We start from the raw sequence: 15,706 nt of genomic DNA, 5'->3' as shown, positions 1-15,706 counted from the left end.
ATTGCGTAGTGTGAATTAGAAGGGTTCGACCACATGGTAGCTGAGCTACAAACAGCTTTCTCGAAGCCTTCTGAAAAACCCAGTCATTGTTTCAAGTGCATCTCCATTAATCTCCCCTCGTGATTTACACCCGAGACATATTCATTGTTCTAGTTCTTTCCCGTATCGTTTCCGACCAGGTTCATCAAATAACAGCGGAACGAATATGTCGTCTTCAGATGACCTCCAAACCATCCCTGCTCGCCATGGTACAGCCACGTTCGTGCCCAAGGGTAGTACGATCAAGATTGTAAACACTTCTGGCACTCAAGTTATAGATACCTGGGCGTTTGCTTTGCCGACTCCGCCCAAGAAGAAAGGGCCACAAGAGGAACCGCAAAACGACAAGGACAAGAGTTATCAAGAGCAGGATGAGAAGGAGAAGCTAAAGCTTGCCGAGGAAGAGGAGAAGAAGAAGAAGCAAGAGGAAGAAAAGAAGAAGCAAGAGGAGGAGGAGAAACAGAGGAAGGAACAAGAAGAAAAAGACAAGGCTAGCAAGAAGAAGAGGAAGTCGCGAGGAAGTTTGGACTTGCCTTCGCAAGAAGAAGCCGAAGCCGCTACTTCTCAGCAACAGCAGTTGGCTGATGCAGAGGCCAAGCAACAGTCTACCCCGACCAAGGGTGGTTGGACATCCTACCTTCCTTCTTTGCGCGGAAGAAAGCAAGTCACCGATGGAAACGCCAAAGACGACAAGAAAGATGAGGGCGCCACAGAAGAGACGGACAAGAAGCAAGACAAGGAGAACTCGAGGAGATGGGCTAGCTATTTGCCCAACGGTCAGGGCGTCACGAGTTACCTACCCAAGGGAGCCATTTCTGCCTTTGCCGCTCAGGTGAGTGTATGTTTTATAATCACTCCGTCGACCACGTCTTTCTTTGATCGGTGACTAACTCAGACCGACGAACAGCATGCGCGCGATCCGTCCAAGTCGTATGCTGAGCAACTCGCCGACTTTTCTCGAACACCTGTAGGCGCCGCATCCCTATCAGGTCAGCCTCAAATCCATTCTACTGATACACTTACTGACATACGATAGCTCTTACGGGTTCTGGATCCGTTTCATCTCTTTATGCTGGCTACAGTGCTTGGAATGCCATGCACGGCGAGACCGCTCAGATGGAGTACCTCAGCATGCCGCATACCCGCGCTTCGACTCTCCACATGGTGCCGCGAGTCAATGATGTTCTCGTCTCCAACTTGAGAGAGCCCATGTTGACTCTCATCGAAGACACCAGCTCTGGCGTTCACGATACTCTGATTCCTGCTTGCGATCCTCAACGCTACAAGGCTCTACAAATTGAAGATTGGGAGCAGCATGGGTCATGTGCTGAGAACCTTGTTCTTGCACTCAAAGAACTTAACGACCGAGCTGGCCTCAAGGGACCAAAGGGTGTTGGTGCTTCAGTCACCGTCAACTCGGTCCCAGCACCACTCAACCTCTTCATGAACATCCCATGGAAAGGCGACAAGGGCGATCTCTCATTCGAACCTCCCACTTGCAAGGAGGGCGATTATGTGCGCTTCAGAGCCGAACGAGATGTCGTGGTTGTCATGTCTGCGTGTCCCAACGATGTGCAACAGATCAACAAGGGCCAATCCAAGGACGGCCATTTCTCGGTTGAGCACGCCGATGACTCCGAAGACGAGGAAGCACCTGCAGAGGTCAAGAAAGCTGAACCAAAGGCCGAGAAGAAGAAGCCACGCAAGTTAGGTAAAAAGGACGAAACTAAGCCTGAAGACAAGACGAAGAGTGAGAAGCCAGAGGAACCAAAGAAGGGAGAAAAGGCACCTCTGCCCGAAACTCCCGCCGTTGAGAAGTCAGAAGCTGCTTCTTCGCCTGCGCCAAAATTCAAGGGAAATGCAAAGAACGACAAGCCTGAAGAGCAGAAGAAGGCTGAAAAGGTACCACTGCCCGAAACGCCTGCGACTGAGAAATCAGAAGCTGCCTTGTCCCCTGTCGCGCCGAAGCAGCTCAAGGGCAAGCCCAAGAAACTGGCTGACGAGGCGCAGAAAAAGGCAGAGAACACACCGCTTCCCGAGACGCCTGCAACTGAGAAGTCCGAGTCTGCTGTCACTCCTGCTCCCGCATCGTCTTCTGGCCAGGCTGCACCTAAGCCTAGAGGAAAGCCCAAGAAGTTGATTGATTCTACGACCGGCGAGAAGAAGAAGCCTCGCAAGCTGGAATCGAGAGGGAAAGGTACTGCTACACCAAAGTCCGGATCTGCTGCAAGCCAACAAGGTGATGCCACTGCAGGCGCCGAGAAAAATGGGAGTTGAACTACAGAGCAACGCCGAAGGTGAAGAAGTCGCGGGAGATGATCCTCGGGAACATGGTTCAACAGATATGGCTGAGATGAAGTCTGACGCAAATAAGCAGGACGGGGAACAAGATGATGGATTCAAGGGAAGAGAAGAACAGTCTGTTGGTGACTCGGCTGTTTTCGAACCTGTCGACACCGCAGTTGCTAACGATTCGATACCTCGCGTAGACAGCATTGAGAGTCGCGTCAGGGACACTGGACTCAGGACAGTACGGTCGCTGGTGAACGGTGGGCTAGCATTATTTGCTCTTGGTGCATTATCACCTGTTGGTTTAATTTTGAGACACTTGGAAAATATGAAGACGGAAGAAGGGCAAGATGAAGCTGGGACAAGGGAAAGTGACAGTGAAGGGGAAGGGGATCTGGAGGATGGCAATGATCTGTAAAACAACTCTTCAGTGCATCCATATTGAATTACTTTTTCTTTTTATTGATGGAGTCCTGCTGTTCGGATAGTGAAGATATTCGGGATTCTGGGATTGACGGTCTCTTGATGTCCCATGGCAGTAGCATCTCGTCTCACAGACACGGGTCACCTATCGACTTTAGGTGATAAGAAACTGTTCAAAATCGTGACCTTGTGCCAGATGTTCATCGCGTAAGAATTTTATCTTGTTCATGTTCAGAGCAGGGTGGTAGCAACAGAATCAACGACTCGGAGAACCAATCGGGAGAAGTCCGTCGGCAAAATTCTTGGCACAAAACCTCTGCGAAGCAATTGTGAAGGGCAAGCTCTGAGTTGTGCGGGATTCGAAGAACGCGAGAAAGAAAAAAAAGTTATTGTAACCCGACCTCCATCCAACCACCACACAACCACACACACATACCACACAAAATGGCCAAGGACAGGAGCGAAAAGAAGGAGAAGAAGGAGAAGAGAAAGAGCGTCGACGCAAGCGGTGTCAAGAAGGAGAAGAAGGAGAAGCGCAAGAGCGACGCAACTGCTGTGCTCAACGCCATTGAGGACGCTGCACCTGGCGCCGTCGCTGTCGATGCCGATGGTGATGTTATCGTTGATGCCGACGTTGTTGCCGATGAGTCTGCTGCTGTTCCCGCCGGCGCTCTGGTTCCTTTCGCCAACCCCCTGTGCGACGAGAAGGCCACCAAGAAGGTCCTGAAGACCGTCAAGAAGGGTGAGTTCTGTCTCGACATCTTTTTGCTTGCAGCTTTGAGCTTTGCAGCAACACGATCAATCAAGAATGACGACTAACGAATCCAATCACAGCCGCAAAGCAAAAGTGCCTTAAGCGTGGTGTCAAAGAAGTCGTCAAGGCCGTCCGCAAAACCACACCCTCGGACCCTGCCACCGCCCAGGCCTCAGCTCCCGCCATTGTCGTCCTCGCCGCCGACATCAGCCCCATGGACGTCATCAGCCACATCCCCGTTCTCTGCGAGGACCACAACATCCCCTACGTCTTCCTTCCGTCGCGCGCCGAGCTGGGTGCCGCTGGCAGCACCAAGCGCCCCACTTCCGTCGTCATGGTCACCCCTACTGCCGGCAAGAAGGGCGAGGAGAAGGACGACGAGTGGGATGAGGCTTACAAGGAGCTCAACAAGTTGGTCGTCAAGCAGGGCCAGCACGTCAAGGTTTAGAATGCCGAGACGCGTCTAGTCAAGCACGAGAAGATCAAGAAGGTCAAGAAGGAGCGCTTGAATTGACCTCCCGTCCTTTGCTTGATCATCAAGTATGCCGATTGGAAGTTCTTCCGTCTTCTGCGCCTTCTTTTGGGGGGTCGCCAGAGCTTGTAAACCTTCCATCGAGCTGTCGGGACGGTGAAAGTGGTTTCTGTCTTCCGCAAAGTCGATGCATGAAAAATGGGGGGCAAAGGTTGTTACCGGCGGCGTTCAGAGGTGTTGGGTTTGTTCCACAAAAGGCATTATTTCACAGTTCCTCGTTTGTTTCTCGTCATCAAAACTACTGCGGAGTGGGAAGATGGTCCAACTGAAGAGTTTGGAAGGATGATCTTTCCGGTACATACACTTTCAAACAGATGAATGTTATGTACGTTCAAAAACGAATCTGAAATGAAATGAAAACAAAACATTGCAACAACACTTCGTGAATAACGTCGTCATAAGTGAAAGCGATACAAGAAAAGTCCAGCTGTCATATGTATGCTCATCGGCAAGAGGTATCAAAAATCGTAGAGTAAGAAAAGGTCGCCAGGTAATCCTATTAGAAAGGTCGACCGAAGAAACATGAAAAGTCCCCAAACCAAGATGCCCTTAGAAACGCCATGAGATGCACCTTCTCCTACTAAGGCGACGACGAGGAAGAGATGCTTTCCGGTTCATCGACCTGCATCTTATCGAGTATCTTCCGGATTGCCTCGCCTTCGTTGCGACCCTCGTCGAGCTGATCAACCAGCGTAAGAGCCTTCTTTGCAAGGCCTCGCAACACTTTGCGCGAGTATGAGAAACTGCCCGTCTTTTCCATATATTTGACGGCATATCTTTTGATTTCTTCGTCCTGCGGCTTTTGTTTGAGTATGTTCATGAGAACTAGGTTTTGCGGATCTGAACGGATACTATGAATGACAGGAAAGGAGAACTTTCCCTCTGTCAGATCTTCACATAATCCCTTGTTCTGTGTGTAAATTGTGTCCGAGAGGTTCTTGTAGTCGTCTCGGATCTGATAAAGCAGACCAATAGTGTTGCACAAGGGGACACAGTCGATTGAGACGCTGCTCTCAGCTTGCATAAGTTTAATGGCCAGACGAAATAGGCCGCCAGTCTTGTTGCCGACCATCTCGAGGTAGTCGTGCTCAGAGGGGCAGGTCAACGAGTCTCTCCAAAACAGATCCATTCCTTGACCTCTATGTAGATTGAGCAGCTCTTCATTGTAAATCTCGATGGCCTGAGGGTTGTTCAGCTTCATAAGCTCACGCAAAGCGCAAAAGTAGACGTAGTTGGCCGAGTTGATGGTTTGGGCAGTGCCAAAGATGTTGTGTGCGACGGGTACGCCTCGACGCAGTACAGACGAGTCCTCGACATCATCTATCAGTAGCGAAGCAGTGTGCAGCATGCCGACTACTTTTGTGATGATGTCGAGACTGGGCTTTGGCACATGCAGCCAGGCGTTGAAGGCACCGATAAGGAGAGAGCGGATGTCCTTGCCAGGATGACCGTCCAGATAATCATAGGGAGCCAGCAGTATACGATCCTTCTCTTGCGGCCACTTTATTGTGCCCTGAGAAAATATTAGGTCGTCGCAGATGTTGTGCATGGGGTCTTCGGGCGGTGGAGACAGCGGCGGGGGATAGATGTGGGTCTGAGGATGCATCTTGGGCGATAGAAGAGGGTCGTTATCGGACTTGAGTCCATTTGTGTTTGTAGTATTGGTCGACTTGGGTTGTGGTGAATATGGCATTGCGCCGGGGACAGCGTCAAGAGCCATGGCGGCGTTCAAGGCATGCGTCTTGTACGGATCGGTATCTCAAAAAGAGAAGGAGCGAGGACAAGGACGTAAGAGCGGGGAGAAGTCGTATTTCGAGGTCATGCAGGCATACGAGCACTTAACATGGATACTGAGGCACGCGCGGGGCAGTTGTCAACTAGGTAGGTACATAAATCGTCATCAGGACCTCCGTAAGATGGCACGAGATCCGCGCATACCGGTCGGAGCATGTGAAAGCCGCATCGCAGCCGCCAAGCCCCGACGTTTTGCTTGTCGGCTTTGTCTACCGCTCTGGATCTCTCACAAGCTCTCAACCTCTGTCGCCGATAGCTACCTAGCCATCACAAACACTCCTCAAAAATGCCCAGGAAGCCCATCGACATTTCCGCTCATCGCCAGGCCATCACCTGGTGGGTGAACCAGGAGAAATGGACCATGAACCGTATCATGGAGACATTGGCCAGCGAGCATGGCATCTCGCTCTCCGAAAACACCCTCAAACGCAACATGAATGCTTGGGGTCTTTCTATTCGTCCGCGTATCAAAGTGACTCCTGAAATGAGGCAAAGAATATACGATCTGTTTTATCAAGAGCGCTATTACACCGATCAACAGATGGCCAAAATTCTCAGACGAGATGGCTTCGTCGTTTCATTTCGTAAGTTGGCCAAATTACGCAAGGAGATGGGCTTGTCCAAGAGGAAGGATACTATCATACCTGCAAACCCTGTCGTCCCGGGCCAAGTGACTCAGACATCATCTGACGACGACGATGACCATGATGACGATGACGACGATGACGATGAAGATGATGAAGATGCCCAAGACGACGAAAATGACATGGAAGTTGATGCAATCATGGCTTTGGAAAATGCCACAAGACCTCAACAACCAACCAGACGCCCACCACCGCCTGCTGCTCAGGTCAGAGAACCCGCATGGAGGAAAAAGCGACCAAGTAATGCAGCTCAACCAGTCCACCAGGCTCCTAGAATTCCCACGACCTTTTCGGACAGCAGGCATTCTCCCGTCCCTCCATCCCGGCCTATCGTCCGTTCACCTACTCCTCCTAGAAATATAGACGATTCAAGTGCACCCACCGACACAGAAACATACTCTCAACCACCGGCGAATGGTCAAGGTCTTGCAAGACGAGTTACTACGCTCGTTACACGCATTCAAGCCATCGAGGCTGAGAATACTAGTCTAAAGCAGCAGGCCGACCAGCAACGGACCGAAGCTCAAGAGCTGCGACAGCTAGTCCAGCAACAGAGAAACGAGATGGATATGATGAGAGCTTCGCTAAACGAGCTCATTGCCAGGTTCAATGCTGCTCACTATGCAATCTGACACCTCTTCGTATCATTACTCGTCTTGATGGAATGATACCATCTCCCCCACGTGCTAAATGTCTGCGAGAATCACGATAATTGCGAACTGTAAGCTATGGACAGACGTAAATGCTATCAGCTCCAAGATGCAACCAAAGAGAATCTAGGACATATCGTCTTTTAAGAAGCTACTCCTCCTTTGCAGACCACGCTGCAGCCTTGCAGCTACACGAGTTGCATGGTCCAGCCCACAGGAGGCCCTACGAAGCGTGGTCTGTACATGGCGCAGCCAATATGACATACGTATGTTCGTCGCGATCGTCAGAGCTGACAATCCGTCCAAGTGCTTATCTGATCTAGACAGTAGAATGCAGAGTCGCTCTTGCCCCGCTCTTATCCCTCCTGACAGGCCCTTTGAACGTCTCAGAGATGTTGAAACAGCAACTGAGGGAACAACATCACAGATTCAGGAGGAAGGCGAGGAACAATGATTGTGATCTGCAACGATAGGAAATTCATCATGTCTATGTCTATAGCGTGATTAATGAAAAGTCGTAATCAGTCATGAGGAAGCCTCTAATAATCTTTCCAAGAAAACAAACAAACAAAACATTAATGAGCGACTACCGCCAATTATGAAGAACAAAGAAGAAACAACAAATAACAAACTCCAGAGCCATGCTTGATAGTTAACAATAGATGAGAAAAGAAAGAGACAAAAAAAGGTTGCTGGCAGCGCAGATCCTAACGCGGAATACGCTTGCCAACATGCACCACTGAGAGAGCATGCCGGCGCAAGAATGACACAACAAGGTTTGACACCTGCTGTAACTATAATAAACAGATTTTCTGTATAGTAAAGTGCCGAGTGGATACCTCGCTCACAGACTGAACAGGCCACTGCGTCTCTTGCCGAATGGGTACACTATCAACGTGGACGCGAATATTCCCACCGTGATGCCGATTGCGATTTGCACCACGGAATAACCGACGTTAAAGGCCACAGAGTTTACGCTGCCACCAGACTGAAGTGTTGCGGCATCTGTAACCGTACTGCCATTCTGACCCTTTCCCGCGATCTGATCGGCAGCTTGGACACCAGAGAGCAGACTTCCATTAACAGCGAGACCGCTAGGCACCTGTACAAGAATGGCGGGCAACATGGCCGCCGCTGCGAGACCATAGCCTACACGTCTGATGTGTGGCACAAAGATGCTTTCGCTGTCGTGTAGTTCTCCAGACTCCATGCTCTCCATCATCTTCTTAGTACGTCGGTCGCGGAGAGCTGTTGATTTGCCACGAATTCGCTTGTGGAAAGCTCTGACGTGTGGTCGCAGATAGGCTTCCCAAACATCCAGAGCTTTGTTCTCGATCTTGGTTCCGAATCGTGAATGCAAATTTGCAGCGAGACCAATGGCAAGGGCAGCGATTGTAGCACTGATCTGGCCATTGCCCTTAAACTTCGTACCAAGACCAACGCTGACTAGACGTCCTATGAGTGCAATGATGATCATGACAGGCATTTGCCTCCACTTGGCCTGATTCAGCACGCATAGGGAAAAGGAGAAAATCAGTGCAAAAACCAGTTGAATATGCGCCCCAATCTCGCGATCAGCTGAGCATGTTGTTGTCGACACTGCATTCTTATCAATAGCACCGTAGAGAACGGTTCCAATCGTGATTCCAAATCCGAGCAGGAGTGAATAAATAATAGCCCAGACCATTCTCACACTCCCAGAGACCATACTTTTCGATTGAAGTTCCAGCGAGGCGCGAAGTACTATCCAGCCGGGCAGAATCAAACAGATCGAAGACTGGACAAGAGCTGAGAAGCAAAAGTAGCGACCATGACCTATAGAAGCGAAAGCTCGAGACAAGAATGATGTTATGATGGTCGCAAGAACTTCGAACATGTTTAGGACGCCTTCGTTGCGATAGGATACCACTTGAAGATATCCTACAATGCAGCCAAGGACGTAGCAGATAGGCAAGTCCAAGTAACCGGCGTTGAATGCAAAGGGTGCAACAGAAGCTGTGCCTAGGCCACTCACAAACACCATCCACCAGTTGTTGAAATGTGGTTCCTTGTTGAAGATCTCATTAAGACGATCAGTAGCATCGTCGACTCCTAGACGATCGTGAAGGACTTCCTTGTAGACTTCGTGACAATCTCTTAGTTTCCCAAGATTCAAGCCTTCACCAGCGCGGACCATCTTAACTTCCGTTGTATGTGTCGAAAGGTCGTCGAATGAACATATCATACAACCGGGCATGTAAAGAAATTGGGCATCAACCTCAAGGACTCTGGCGCTCATACGCATATACGTTTCCAGGCGATGGGTTGGCGCACCGTAGGTCATCAAAGCTCGGCAAAGCTTGAGGAGATACTTTTGTCGGGCCAAATTCTCCTTGATGTGCTTCGTGATCCTGATCTCTTCATCCAGGCGGGAACGGCCCATACGACTCAGGACATTGTGGCTGCGAGACTTTTTGGCCTTCTTCTCTGCTTCGTGACGTTGGCGTAAGTTTTCCGTAACTTGTTCTCCTAGCGGCAGGCCGGCGATCGGAGTGCCTCCACTCACAGAAGAACCAACCAAGTAGGCCAGAGAAGATGTTGAATTGCTATAACTTTTGGAATGCCATGGCTTTGACTGTTTGCCTCCGGGAGTGCTATAACCTGAGAGAGGTCTACCGCTAGGAGTGTTGTATCCAGAGGAAGGAGGCGAATGCTGTGGAGTGTTGAAGCCACTGCTTCCATCGCGGAAGTGTGCAGGCCGTGGCAGGCTGGAGGAGCGATCATGGCCTGAGCTAGCTGGACCATCGTGGTTGTAGAGTCGTAGCAAGGCGCCAAGGACACCAGCGCGGTGACGCTCAGGCTTGGGAACATAATCCAGATAGGCTTCACGCTCTTCATTGGGAGTGGCTGCGGCAGATGCTAAGCCAGACGAGGCATCGATGTGGAGAAGTTGTTGAGCCATCGAGGCGTGAGCACGCACAAGTTTGTGGGCCGATGCGTGAAGGTCGTCATCTGTTGCATCGCCGAGATGGTGAAGGGGGTCGTGCTCGTTGGGCTCTTCGGAGAAGTCGACTTTGCTGAAGTCTTGCAGGGGAATCTCGCTAAGGTTCAGCTTGAGCTTGGGTAGGCCGAGTTTGCGCGCGGGCGAGGCAGCTCGTGAAGCTGGAGCTGAAGATATGCGCTCGTCCAGTTCCAATCTCTTTCCACGTTCGTGGGCCTCACGAGCCCGCCGACTCTGGACTGTGTTTTCTTGTTCATCGTCTGAGGCGGTCGAGAATGCCGAGTCCCCACGGCGAAGGACAGGCCGCGGAGGCATCCGTGGCATGGTGGGCGACGAGGCACTTGGTAAGGCTGAAGACGCGAAAGCAGCCTTGATCTGCTCCGTGTCTTCGGAAGACACTTCGGGAGCATGGCTACGATAAGATGATAACAATGCCTCACTCGTTCCACTAGAGTTTCGAGAATGTGAAGTAAAGGGACTCTCGGAGGTCGAGAAGCCAGGACTTAAACCACTGGGCGGCGTCAAAGTAATCCTCGTAGGTAGCGTGATACTGGCGGGCCGATGTTTCCTGAACAGTGGTGGTTCTTCTGCGTCTGGGTGGAAGCCGACCTTCTTCTTGTCTTTGGGTCTGATCCCTCCGGCACTACCAGGTCGACTTGGTTCCATGCTGCTCAGGTAGTCACTTGACTGGTTCGAGTTAAAATAGGGCCCATTGTCCAATATCTCCGGAGGGTCCTCGAACGGATTGAGCTCGATCCGGGGTGTATTTGCTGAACTCATCGTTTATAGAACTCACCGAGCAAAGGCTTGATGCCTCGCTCGTTTAGGAACAAAGAATACTCAAGCCTGCGAGTTGATGTTTGAAAAGACCGTGACCGAATGCGTGATGGTCGGCTTGCCCCACCTTTCCAAACTTGGAAGTTGACGAAAGCAACCAACAAAGAAAGATTTGATACAAAAGTCGAAGTCAAGGGAAAGCGCGAACGACGACTGACACGATACGACTTTCAACCCCGGATAAGAAATGAAAGATCAAGAGAAAATAATATGGGGTTGCCACTGAGCTGGGGTGTTGAGGTCCGCCGTTAGGGTGCAGAATTTGAGCAGAAGATGTCTGCAATAAGGACCGATACAGGTCGGGAATAAACCGGATTCAGTCACGCAATGCGATGCTAGATTGTGATAATAAGAGACAGGTAATAGCCTTCTCGAAAAAAGGGGCGGGCTTGATTGAAGGGTAAAAAAATCAGGCGGTAGTCGGTAAAGGACACTTTGAAGGGAAAATCTGAGAGATGGCACCTAGATGAACTTGTAGTTCTAGCCGCCTCACGGTGTCTCTTGAGGATTGTGCCCCAAGGGGATAGTGGGACCATGATGGCATTTGGGTTCAGCACTGGCGCTCATACTCTCCATATCAAGAGCGGCAGTAAGATGGACGAAACGGGGCGAGACCAGTTATCAGTGACCCACAGTTACTGCTTGGAAGTATGGAGTCTGCTGAGCGAGGGAGGATCCGAATGGCACGAACACGCAACTACACGGATACGAATGCCGGGACGAAGAATGCCATTTGTCCACAGCGACGACGCGCACGCTGAGGAAAAACTGCAATACATGATGGCAATTTCCAGGCCACGAAGGGCACCACAGAATGAACATTGAGCGAGCACGAGCTGCGACAGGGGGATTTTGACAGATCGTCAAGGAGGCTGATGCTGGGTCTCGGTAAAAGTATCGAGTCAGGGCGCGATAAAGGTTATGCAAAGATGCAGGGCCCAACAGCAGGCTGCTAGCTTATTGGGACGACTTGCGATCGCCATCGATGTTCCAACCATACACGACCGTTCTTCCAAACACGAGAATAGCGAAACTGCACTCCTTGCGCGAGTGACTTGGTAGCACGCGTATGCAAATTTCGTCATATCCCGCACTCAACCTCTTCAAACAAACGACGTCCCACCGTTGATATCTCGGCACGTTGTACGTGTACGCCATTTTGGCGTAGCTGATGCCCACTACGGTCTGCGTGGTTGTGAAAGGGCCGATAGGTTCCCCATGGTCAAACCGATTTCTGGATATCTTGCTCGTCACCTTGAAGCCTCCAAAAACAAAGAAAACAGTCTTGGTGTGCCGGAAAGGCTGGGCTCGGAGACCCGAGCCCGAGGGTTAAGATATCAGCCTTGGCACAGAAAAACGTGCTGGCGATCTTTGTCTCTTTCGCTCGGAAGACCCAAACGGGGAATTCAAGCTAGGATCCGCGAGGAAGAACATCCGACTGCAAGATGAAGAGCGGACCATAAAAATAGGAGGAGTCACATGCGTGCATTATTCGTTTGGTTCTAAATCCTTCCCCGTCCCTCCGTCTTTGATTCAGTCGTGATGTGTATGCAAGTCATGAGAAAACAACAATCAAAGCAAGAAACAGCCGCTCCTTCCGCTCGTTATGCCTATGCAGCATCGATCCGTAGTCCAAGGACAAAATTTCGTAAGCATTTGCATGCCTTGGGTTGCAGCACCACTAGTCTTCTCGACAATATCTCTATACGTCCGTAAGCACTAGTCGCGTCTTTCAAGAAAACGAGAATGTAAGAGGAATATAGCAGATTGTTGCTCATGCCGTGCTACTCGACCCGGAGTATCCAGAATCTCGAACGCTATCCATCTCGTCTTCGAAGTCTATGTCAAACTCTGGTTCTTTGTTGCTCTTCGGGGCGCCGTCCTCATCGAATTCGTCGTCTCTCTCGTCCGCATCTCTTCCTGCCCAGTCCTTCTGGTCAGCAGCTCTGGTATTCCAGCGTAGCGTGCGGCTGATGGCATCGAACCATTCCATTGGTTGACTCAGGACGGTTGGGAAAGGATACTTGCTGGCTCTAACGACGACCTCGTCGCCTAGACCGAGCTCAATTCGTCCTTTGCCATCGAAGCTGACAAAGCCACCGCCTCGGCCTTTACTAGGAACAGAGACTTTCAATTCCATGGAGTCATTCAAGATCATTGGACGGAAAGATAGAGTATGTGGGCAGATAGGTGTGAGTAGTATAGCGGGTATCTCTGGATGTACCAGACTTCCACCTGCTGACAGTGAATACGCAGTAGACCCTGTCGGGGTACTAAGAATGACACCATCGGCTGAAATGCGTGTGACTAATGAATCATTGGCGTACAGATCCAGTGAAGAAATGTATGACGAAGGTCCTCGGTCAATGACTAGCTCGTTGAGCACTTCGTGGGTCTCGCCCTCGATTTTGGTCGGATTCGTTGTCGCAGGATATGAGGGGTCGGAGGAGTTATGAGGAGGCAGGGAGGATGAGGAATTTGACGCCGCCGCTCGATAGACTGTACAGGTGAATCGCATACGCATGGTCACTCTCATACCGGAATCGCCCATGATGCGGTCTAGTTGGTGTTTGTATTGGTTGAATTGGAAATTCGTAAGGAAGCCCAGAGACCCTAACGAGAAGGACATGACGGGAGGAACGATGCGTTGAAACAGCCATGAGGTGAAGAGAACAGTGCCATCTCCTCCGAGAGTTATGACAAGATCGAATAATTCAGGAGAAGCCCAACAGAGAGCAGGAGTCCAGAAACGAAGCATGCTCTCAAAGCGGCTGTCTTTGGCAATCAACGAATCTGCGTCGAAGCGCTTAGAGCGGCGGAGCTTCGAGTCGACATAGACATTGACACCGACGTCGCTACCATATCGCGGCTTGACGAGTAGCCATTCAGCCAATTCGCGCGTCAAATCAACCAAGGCATTGTCACGGGCCTTTGTGACTATCATGACGTTGCGTACGGCTTGCTTGGTGGAACGTCTTTGTAGTTGTCGTGAGACCTCGCGAACACTGGCAGCGGTCTGCATAAGACGACTGTGTGACAGCTGATCATCCTCCTTTATCTCCTCCAGAACTTTTTCAATGTTGACGGCATCACCGAAGCGGCGGTGGAAGAAGCAAGGACTTGTCAAGGCGGCCAGCTGTACCATGGACGGGGTGCCGGATCGGGAGAGCTCAGAGATGGCGGCAGATAATTCCGAGGCAGAAGGGCCATTCCGTGAGGAGATTTCTGGTGTAGGGATAGCCAGGGCTTGGTTCGAAGGACTGGAAGCGACGGCTGTAGGCAGGCTGTTGCGACGACGGTAAGAGTCCCGCCTTGACGGACCGTTCAGCAGGTTTGGCGACATTGAGTGGAATTGGGAGGCAGAGTCTTGCGGGCTGAATTGGAAGCGGTAGTCGTCCATTCCTGGGCAGGCAGTAGAAACACCCAAGGTATGCAATGGGATTGCAATCAGGCTAAGTTGTGACGATTAGAAATATAAGCCTTATCGCCGTTCCCGCGTGGAGAAGAAGAGTCGGCTTGATGGATGCGCCGAGATGCTCAATTGATTGTACCAGTACCTGGAAGACTGTGACCGAGAGGAGATGAAGAGAAGGATTTCCAGCTGGATGCAGCTCCGGACCAGATGAAGACAGAGAAGCATCCAAAAGTTTCCATGGCCGCGTCTTGTTGGCGTCCGGTGATCGAGGAGATGCCGGTGCCCGAAGCCGCTCCTTCCCCCCAAACTCCGAAGAGTCTGGGGATGTTGATGGTCGTATCTCCGTCCACCATCACGAACAATGGCAACAACTTATTTTGCTCCTTCCCTCAGCCTTCGATTTGTTGGTGCCCTCGTGACGCCTGTCTTGCCTTAGAATCACCTACTTGCGTGTAGTGTCGTTGCTCTCATTTACTGCTGTCCTTTGATTGCTCCTAATGACAAACTCTAGCTGACAGTTTGACCCCGACACGGCTAAAGCAAAAGAAATCACAGAGGTGATCTCCCATCGAATTATTCCATCCGCGACACTCGACACATACATAAGCGAAGCGCGACTTCTATCTCGCAAAACAGTATTCTTTCTATCTGCTTGGCTTCCAGAATTTCATCCGCTTCAGTCGTATTGTCATTCAGATTCGCATCAAGTCTCCAAGCATGGACTCAAGGGTGCATCATACTTCGCTCGAAGACCATGTTCAGTCGTGCTTGGAGGACTGCTGTGCAAGTTATCATCGTGTGGCTTTTGTCAGGTGGGCCTTGACTCGACGTTCCTCATTGGAGAGCTGCAAGCCTTCGCCAGCGCAGAGTGCATTAGCACCTTGTCAGCATTGAACAGCTACAAGTTACACACCAGGAAGATTAGACATTGTTCAAACACGATTGCGACTTGAATCTTGCTGTACGCAATACACCTCATTCGAGCGCACGACATTCTTAGTGACGAATCACCGCAAGTCAGCCATATGGACGTGAACCGGACAGCTCGAATATCCCGGATTCTGGGAAAGGTAGCAGAGAACCTCTTGCGGGTGGCTTGGGTAAGAGCAATCCTTATGTTACTGCCTGCATCTCGCCATGCCTTGAATATCTGCTCGGCTCGATCATGCCTCCCCTCCTGGCCCTTGACTTGTGACCACACTTCTTTTCGCCAAAGAGCTAATCCTACATCTGATTCTTGTTTCGGTGCGAAAGGCAAAAACTTGGGTCGACCAATGCCTACACCGAAGGCTTGGTCATGCTTGGGTGAAGTGGGTGTCGTCGTAAGACGAATCCTCGTAGACCTGCGT

At 50.8% G+C, this 15,706-nt stretch overlaps 6 protein-coding genes across 6 annotated transcripts; 3 read left to right on the top strand and 3 right to left on the bottom strand.

Annotated features, from left to right (window-relative positions):
• Window positions 1-205: 205 nt before the first annotated feature.
• Window positions 206-2,316, top strand: M437DRAFT_73719 (uncharacterized protein; the record flags this gene model as incomplete). Its single annotated transcript, XM_041026090.1, has 3 exons — window positions 206-871; window positions 947-1,028; window positions 1,076-2,316. The coding sequence occupies 3 exons, from the start codon at window positions 206-208 to the stop codon at window positions 2,314-2,316; spliced, it is 1,989 nt and encodes a 662-aa protein (XP_040881821.1).
• An 879-nt stretch (window positions 2,317-3,195) lies between these two features.
• On the top strand, window positions 3,196-3,953 carry M437DRAFT_73718 (L30e-like protein; the record flags this gene model as incomplete). The annotated part of the gene is made up of 2 exons (XM_041026089.1): window positions 3,196-3,493; window positions 3,586-3,953. The coding sequence occupies 2 exons, from the start codon at window positions 3,196-3,198 to the stop codon at window positions 3,951-3,953; spliced, it is 666 nt and encodes a 221-aa protein (XP_040881820.1).
• A 664-nt stretch (window positions 3,954-4,617) lies between these two features.
• On the bottom strand, window positions 4,618-5,586 carry M437DRAFT_73717 (geranylgeranyl diphosphate synthase 1; the record flags this gene model as incomplete). Its single annotated transcript, XM_041026088.1, has 1 exon — window positions 4,618-5,586. One exon carries the CDS (start codon window positions 5,584-5,586, stop codon window positions 4,618-4,620), a length of 969 nt encoding a protein of 322 aa, XP_040881819.1.
• A 606-nt stretch (window positions 5,587-6,192) lies between these two features.
• M437DRAFT_73716 (uncharacterized protein) lies at window positions 6,193-7,107 on the top strand (the record flags this gene model as incomplete). The annotated part of the gene is made up of 1 exon (XM_041026087.1): window positions 6,193-7,107. The coding sequence occupies one exon, from the start codon at window positions 6,193-6,195 to the stop codon at window positions 7,105-7,107; it is 915 nt and encodes a 304-aa protein (XP_040881818.1).
• Window positions 7,108-7,969: 862 nt separating this feature from the next.
• On the bottom strand, window positions 7,970-10,066 carry M437DRAFT_43480 (DUF1212-domain-containing protein; the record flags this gene model as incomplete). The annotated part of the gene is made up of 1 exon (XM_041020747.1): window positions 7,970-10,066. One exon carries the CDS (start codon window positions 10,064-10,066, stop codon window positions 7,970-7,972), a length of 2,097 nt encoding a protein of 698 aa, XP_040881817.1.
• A 2,650-nt stretch (window positions 10,067-12,716) lies between these two features.
• On the bottom strand, window positions 12,717-14,087 carry M437DRAFT_43553 (ATP-NAD kinase; the record flags this gene model as incomplete). The annotated part of the gene is made up of 1 exon (XM_041020762.1): window positions 12,717-14,087. The coding sequence occupies one exon, from the start codon at window positions 14,085-14,087 to the stop codon at window positions 12,717-12,719; it is 1,371 nt and encodes a 456-aa protein (XP_040881816.1).
• Window positions 14,088-15,706: the final 1,619 nt, after the last annotated feature.

This window comes from Aureobasidium melanogenum (assembly GCF_000721775.1).
Source record: "Aureobasidium melanogenum CBS 110374 unplaced genomic scaffold scaffold_5, whole genome shotgun sequence".
NCBI classification, from domain to species: domain Eukaryota; kingdom Fungi; phylum Ascomycota; class Dothideomycetes; order Dothideales; family Saccotheciaceae; genus Aureobasidium; species Aureobasidium melanogenum.
The sequence above is the reverse complement of the archived record's forward strand: the minus strand, read 5'-3'. Positions and strand labels throughout refer to the sequence as shown.